General features: G+C 42.6%; 1 protein-coding gene across 1 annotated transcript; it reads left to right on the top strand.

Moving 5' to 3' along the window:
* Positions 1-2,395: 2,395 nt before the first annotated feature.
* Positions 2,396-4,049, top strand: LOC103698515 (IRK-interacting protein-like). The gene is made up of 2 exons (XM_008780541.4): positions 2,396-2,507; positions 2,610-4,049. The coding sequence occupies exons 1-2, from the start codon at positions 2,445-2,447 to the stop codon at positions 3,984-3,986; spliced, it is 1,440 nt and encodes a 479-aa protein (XP_008778763.1). The 5' UTR covers positions 2,396-2,444; the 3' UTR covers positions 3,987-4,049.
* Positions 4,050-7,743: the final 3,694 nt, after the last annotated feature.

Here is a 7,743-nt window from a genome sequence, read left to right as displayed (position 1 = left end):
CTTAGATAAATGTCTAATTGAATTGCTTGTTTAACTCTTATGCACGCATCCTTTAGTTGCAAGTATATTCAAATTGTTTAATCAAGTTTCATTTAATAAAACTGCATTAAGATTCATTGTATTGAAATGCATGCTTGGAAAAACTTAGACTAATTGTTTATTAAGTCCGCTGCTTAATAGTTTTAATCTTGATCAGATTAGAATTAAACTGTTGCTAAGTTTAAATTTCACTGTGCATCCATACCACTTAGCTTAATTAATTGAAAAGTTTAGAAGCAATTGAAAATTTTTAAAAGACCCAATTCACTCCCCCTCCGGGCTGTATCTGTTGGGCAATAAGCTTGAAAGTATAAACAAGGTCGGGTCAGACTCAGGCTTGATACTGCCGGGCCAAATTTGGGCTAGATTGGACTCGAGCCTGAGGTTTAAACCTTCTTTTGCTTTAGACGTAGGCATGACCTAGCCCATTAACACCCCAATTAGAGATTTCTCATGATTTGTAATGTACCTTCCCAAGATTTTCTAAATTTATATCATAATCATATTTTACAAGGACATTTGTTATCAACAAGTACGCCATAAAAATATTCTCTCTTATATATCTTGGAATCGACCTCTACTAATACGGCGAGCTGGCTAATGAAAGCTCATCACCTAGTCGTCGGCTAACCATTTAAAGCTTGTCATATGGTTAATCCAAATGTATGCTGAGAGTTCTCTATATTTCAAACTCTGCTCATGGCTAACAACAACTCGGCTATAATCGCTAACTGTTTTCTAACAAACACAATGCTCAAACAAATCTCTCAACTGAGAAGTGCGGACAAAATTTACAGGCGAGATACACAGTTTGTTGCCTTATCAAATAGCACATAGCCCTAAACTACTCAGTGACGGGCTCCAGCCCTTGTCTATATATTGTATTTTCGGAAACTCTCAAGGTAAATTCTCTTTCAACTCTCTTACGCTGTCTCTTTGCCCCTCTCATATTTTCTTTTATTCTTTGAGAGTTGTGTTTGGCTTAGGTACTGGAAGGTTTCCTAGTGGATACGGACAAGACGTGCTTACGCTCTCCTTGGACTTGTTCCTTAGACAATGTTGTTATGCCAATATCGTATCCGGATGGTAATAAGTTAGGTTTGGGTTGGATTAGGGCTAAAATATCAAAAGCACAAACATCTTGCCAACTCAAATTTGACATGTTTATTAATTGGATCAGAAATCCAAAATTGAACCTAATTTGTTTATCAAACATGTAATATGATTGGCTTGTGTAACCTAATAAACATATTGATTGAGTTAGACACTTTAAATGACCTGATCTAATTGTTCAACAAGTTAAAGCAGGTCAGACATATTAGGATTCTAAATATAAACCTGGCTCATTTAGCAAACAAACTAAAAGATATCAATCCATCTGCGATTTGGGATAAAACCAAACTATCTAGATTGGTTGTGGGTGCAATTGATGGATTCAGTGACATATTACCATGGTAGTGCTGTTGTATGGTCCAAAGATGCACTTCATACTGTTGGACCTCATGGACACCTCATTTTGGAAGGTTCCAATATCTACACATCTGCATTTATTATAGGGGTTGGGGTGTATCTTTGCGCAAGGGGAGGATTCATCTCCCTTGCATGAATCTACCATCAAATTATGCAGGTTTAGATTGTTTTTTTTGCACACAAAAAAAAGTGAGTTACCTTCGCAACATCAACCATCAAATCGTATTTTGGACAAATTTCAAAACACTTCAATTTTTTTCTTTCATCGTTGGTCTTGGAGCAGTCATTGCACCTTCTAATAATTTTTTAGGGTATATGCAATCCAATAGTTGATGTCATGAAGTGAATCATTGTTTCACGCCAAAGATACAACCCAAACACAATAGTAGCTTAAAGATCCGTGCGGATCATTGAACGAAGGTGTGGAGTTCTCTGCAAGATTCGATCCAAGGGTGGAGGTGAAAAGATACAACTCTGAACACTTATTACGGAGTGACCCGGCAAATATCCACTTCCATCAAACCTATGCATGGCTGAACCTTAAGCTGGTGTATTTATTAAATCCCACCGAACCCAACTACCACCCTCATGGACCCCCTCCTCTGTTCTAGTGTTCTCTACCCCTAAAATCTACATCCTGTGAAACAAAGTTCTTAACCCGCTCCACCAGCGACGAGCTCGGCCCTGCCAATCGTCGCATTATCAAAACAAACACTCCTAATTATCAAGAAAACACACAAAAAAAAAAAAAAAAAAAAAAAAGGCAAACACGGCTCTAATACAAAATGAGTTCCTTGCCATTAATACGTGAGCGAGTCCGGGTCCCACCCCTCGTTATTGTGACTCCAGCGCCGTCCATCAGCATTTAATTCCATACTGCACTCAAAATTAGGGAACTCAAAAGACAAAAGCAAGGGAAGGCCTGCACCTCCCCCATGGCTTCTCCCTCTTCCCCTGCTCGCCCTTCTCCTCCTCCTCGAACTCCCCTCTTCACCCCTGTAAGTATTCTTCTTTTCTCTAATCCCCACGGATTAATTCTCTTAACTTCCTAAAGTTTTTTTTCCCCTTAAGTTTTATGCCTTTCTTCAAACTGTTCATAGATTTTGGAAAACGAGAAAGGGCGAGGAGACGGGGAGTTGGCGATAAAAGATGAAGAAGAGACGACGGCTTCCAGGCCCTACAAGAACCAACCTACACCTCTCCCGTCCTCCAAATCGACGGCTTCCAAGAAGCTGTCCTCCACATTCAACGGCGCGGCTGAAGGCGACGGCGACGACCCCTCGGTTTCCTGCACCAACTGCCGGCCCTCCGCCCGGGAGAAAATCTCCATCGTCCCCCTCGACACCAACCGCCTCAAGCATCCCTCCTCCCTCAGTCCCTCCCCCGCCGGGCTCCTCCGCTCCCTCTTCCTCTCCATCACCCGCCGCAGCCCCCGCTCCCCCTCCTCCGCGGCCGCCCCCTCCTCCTCCTCCGCCGTCTCCTCCGCCGCCTCCTCCGCCGACGAGTGGCGCCTCACCGCGGAGGAGCTCTCCCGGAAGCTCGTCCACGCCACCCGGAAGCGCGACGAGGCTCTCCTCGAGTCCTCCCGAATTAAGTACTCCCTCTCCGAGCTGGAGCGCAAGCTTGGCCGGCTAGAGTCCTACTGCCACGACCTCCAGGCCGCCCTCGACCGCTGCTCCTCCCCCAACCCGGTTCCATCCCCGACCGGGTCCGCTTTCCCGGTCGAGCCCTTCATCCGGGCCGTCTCCGACGCACGCGCCGCGGTCCGCCACCTGAGCCGCTCCCTCACCGCCCAGCTCCGGCCGGACCAGGTCGCCGTCCTGCTACATCCCCACTCCACCGGCCAGTGGCGGCGGAAGCCGGGCGGCCTGCTCTTCTACATGGAGGCCCTGCTGAACCGGATTTTCTACGCGGGGTTCGGCGAGGGCGAGCCGGACGAGGCTGTCGACCCCGCGGCCCGTTGCGAGGCGAACCAGGCCGCCTACGAGGCGGTCCGGAGGATCGGTTGGGGCGAGGTTCTGAGCAAAGGAACCCGGTTCTATAGCGAAGGCTTGAGCCGTTTTTGTGACCGGAAGATGAGCGAGGTGGTGGGGTTGCTCGGGTGGGCCCGGGCGTGGCCGGAGGCTCTGCTCGAGGCGTTCTTCGGGGCGGCCAAGGGGACGTGGGTTGTGCGGCTCCTGGCGCGGTCCGTGCACCCGGCGGTGCCCGTACTCAGGGTGGACCGGGGGGTCCGGTTCGACCCACGGTTCATGGAGGACATCGCGGCCGACCGGGTCACCCGGCTCGAACCGGTGAGCGTGAAGATGATGGTGGCCCCCGGGTTCCACGTGTACACCAGCTGCTGCGGGCTGGTCAAGTGTAAGGTGCTGTGTGTGTACAGTAACAGTTGTAATAGCTACAGCAATAATGGCAGTAAGAGCGCTTGTAATAACAGTTTTCTACAGCATAACCAAGAGGTGAAGTATGGGAAGGTTTGATTATTTTGCTTCTAAGGTTTTTAGATGTGAAGGGAAATAAAATAAAGTTTGTATTTATGTTAATCTCTTTTGGATTTTTCGATGTGTGCATATCTTCACATATCCATGCGACATGTTAGGTTGGCACAAAAAAGTATCCCATAAACAGAATATTTACTTATAAGGTTCCAAATCTGAGGTGAAACAGTTTCATGAGGTGGACTGATCTATCTCACCTACCTCCATACTAAAACCTAAGACATCAAAGTATAAGGACCTAGCTTGACATGAAAAACCAGAAATAATGAACTTCAATTTTCATTGGTATCATTTTGTTCTTATCGTCCTAATACGAGCAATATTTCTATTTTTGAAAATATATAGAGTGATATCTTTTTATGGATGGAGGAAGTATATGTCCGTATTGTTTCAAAATAATTCTTGTGAATTTATGAATTAATTTGTTTCAACATGTCATGACAATGTAACTTGCTGAACCAGGCTGGACCTCTTTGTGGCCAGGCCATGGGTCATTGCTGTTTGATTGTTAGTCAACTGTGTCAGTTGTAGAAGGGGATTTAGAGCCTTGGCTGAAAAAGGAAAAGCAAAGCAAAGCAGATGCTAACTTATCGACTATGACAATTGGAGTTAGCACTTTTTTGTGATGGCCATTCCTGATGGGCTGCAATGATAGAGGAGTTCCGAGAAGAGTGAATGGAAGGGAAGTGGATGCTAATTGGTACCGATATATACTGCTTGTAATGTACCATATTAATATCAAATATCTATGGGAAGTGTATCAAGTATAGGTACGCGAAAATAGCTCCCGTATCGAGCATACAGATATAGTAATATGATAGTATTAGTATGGGTTCTGGTACCGAAATGGTGAATCTTGATTTGAAGTTTATTTTATGATGATGATAGAATAGAAGGGGCACTAAGCTAAAAGAGTAGGATGCCTTAAGGTTTGGGAGCTTCTTCGTTTGTGGTGGTGGATAAGAGATAATGGAAGATAACTTTCCAGCAGCAAAGAGATTTACCAAGATGTCTTCTCTTTTTTACTCTTTGTATTGTTGTAGTTGTTGTTAACATTTGCTTTCCGACCAATTTTGACCTATCATAGAGATGATCTGGATGGCTTGACCGATTTGAACCATGCCGCTTAAATACTTGAATCGCTTAGATGAGAGAGTTGAATGATTTCTTGTATGAAACAAATTTTTATTCAATCAACCCTAATTGATCTCAAGTGGCAGGTCAAGCAGGTTGACCTGTTAACCTGCTTGAGTCTTAAAACATTCACCATGATGTTAGATCTTATCAAAGCAATTCAAGGTTTCCATGTTGTTATTATGAAGCATTGCAGTACTATACTCTATCTAATGGTAATGGCAATAGAGGTTGCGAAACAATTTAGGAACTCTACATTATTTTGTTTTGGTAAACTGGAATTCTAGGCATTATTCTTGTTAAGCACTGCAAAGTAGTACTCACCATATGGTGGACATGGTGCAGGAGCTTGTGAAACTTTTCAGATTCATCATAATGCCTAGAAATTGTACAGCCCTTTGGCTACCGTAGGCGAGGGCCATTTTATGTTTAATTTTGATTACTATGTTGGTCATCCAGGATTAATTGATGTGTTGTTTGGATGCAAGGTCCAGTCTGCCATCAATGGCGGGCTAAAAGTTAGGCGTGGAGTCATTTGGCATTAACAAACAATCAACAGCCTGTGAACCTCTTAGAAAACACAACAATAAACAACTCCGGAAAGGGAGCATAGTTCATGCATCCGGAAGCCAAATACATCAAGAAGCTGCCATCGTTAGTGCTAAATTCTGGCCTCATTGGAAGAATAATATGCCAAGCACTGCATGGCATTAGTGTTGTTCCAAGATTGTTTTATATTCCAGGTCTGAACCAAAAGCTAATGGAACAGATGCCAAAGAGGGGAATTTTGTCACCAATATTTGCTCAGCTGTTTTTTCCCATACTAATCAGCCACCAGAACTATTTATCATCATTTCAGTTTACATATATTGAGCCTAAATAAAAGCCCCTGTTAATCCATTTTGAGAATATAATCTGATATTAGGAAAAGCTCGATCAAGCTTGGGTGTGATGCCGGTCAAGCTTGGCTCGAGACTAAATTCGACCTTGAAAGTTGATATCAAACTTGGTATGTTTTGCTACTTGGTTGTGCCAAATTTCAAACCAAACTCAGCTCGTCTACTTCGAGCAGCTGAGCAACATTGACCAAGTTGCAATTTTCAAGATTGTATCAAGCTTGAATGAAGCTAGAATTGAGCTTGGTTCAAGCTTGATCAAATGGTCGATTATATATATGCTAATTGAACCAAAGGTCATTCTGTTGGATTAGATTCAATGATTGCTTATATGCTAGCATATACAATTTCACAATTTCGAACTTTATCAAGCCAGGTTGCTTTTAGGCTTGGCGTGAACTTGAAATCAATAGCAATCCTATTAACCAGGTCAATAGCAATCCTATTAACCAGGTTCAAGCTTGCTTCAGTTTTATCCAAATCAAGTTTATTTGAATTTATTTCCAGGCGAGCATGAGCTAAGCTCAGCTCTGTTGACAACAGTACCGATAACCACCAATCTGATCAAGCAGCACCACACATTTTAACTAAATCATATCTATAATGAAGCATTCATTGTTTACATCCATGATGCATGGGCATAGTAATTGTTCTTAACAGTTCAATATACAACAGAAATTACCTTGAATGTGCACAATTAAAACATCAGAAAGCATAAAAAGGGCCTTAAATGTATGACACTAGAAAAAAATTGTTGTTCACTAAATGTAAAGTGGTAATATATCTTTAATCTAAAAAATAGATGCTTATATTTCACACATTTGCATGGTCGAGTGAATGCAATGAATCCTTTATACAATCTAAGACTGAATTCTGAAACGACTAGCTGCATCTTCGCACAGGAAAAGGCCGACAGGGTACAATTGCTGCTGGAAGCCTAAATCAGCTCAAGGCATCCATCGTGTAGTTTGGAGTGGTTTGATGAAAAGAATTATGATAAGAAACTGATATAAAGAAAAAGAACATGAGACGGACTATGATTACAATGAGGGGTCCAACCTGCAGCGAGTGCATACAAGCCTTAGAACATCAACTGTGAAACATAGACTAAATCTGAAGGTCATCCAGTGAAAGTTCTTGAGCTGACATCATCTTCAGCTTCTGCAGTTAGAAATCAACAGGCAGGCTCTTTAGTTTGACTTATAAGCTTTTTGACATAGAGACTGCTTGTCTTGAAAAATAAATGCAATCACTTCAATCATAGAATCAGCATGTAACTTTTATCCGCGATAATGGAGTACAAGTTAAATCTATACTAGGGCATGCCTAAAACAATCATTTTGTAAGGCATTTGTGAAGCCTATGCTACATAGCAGTTTGAAGTAGATCGGGTGGTTACGTTTTGACACATGCAATTCAACATGGATCAGTGAAGTTGTTTCCAGATCATATCAAGGAATTCCACAACAAACCTACATCTGAAATAGGAAATATCTAGGGAAGAGAAATGAAACTTGCATGGGTAATTTATCATGTCAATTTCATTGACTCACCGTAATGAACTGGGGAGGATCATCAGGACTAGATGAGCTGAGGATGACTTCTCTCTTCAGCTTTGATGTAAGCTTGTGAACCACACGTAGCTGATATAGGCATTCAAGGATGAATCTAAATACAATTCAATAATGAAAGTTCAAAGCATGTACCTC

The sequence above is a fragment of the Phoenix dactylifera genome, unplaced genomic scaffold (genome assembly GCF_009389715.1).
Source record: "Phoenix dactylifera cultivar Barhee BC4 unplaced genomic scaffold, palm_55x_up_171113_PBpolish2nd_filt_p 001183F, whole genome shotgun sequence".
Lineage (NCBI taxonomy): Eukaryota > Viridiplantae > Streptophyta > Magnoliopsida > Arecales > Arecaceae > Phoenix > Phoenix dactylifera.
This window is presented reverse-complemented; position numbering and strand designations above follow the sequence as displayed.

Coding starts and splice junctions, on each gene's coding strand:
- LOC103698515 (XM_008780541.4), top strand. CDS start 2,445: ATGGCTTCTCCCTCTTCCCCTGCTCGCCCTTCTCCTCCTCCTCGAACT. Junction 2,508..2,609: donor GAACTCCCCTCTTCACCCCT/GTAAGTATTCTT, acceptor AACTGTTCATAG/ATTTTGGAAAACGAGAAAGG.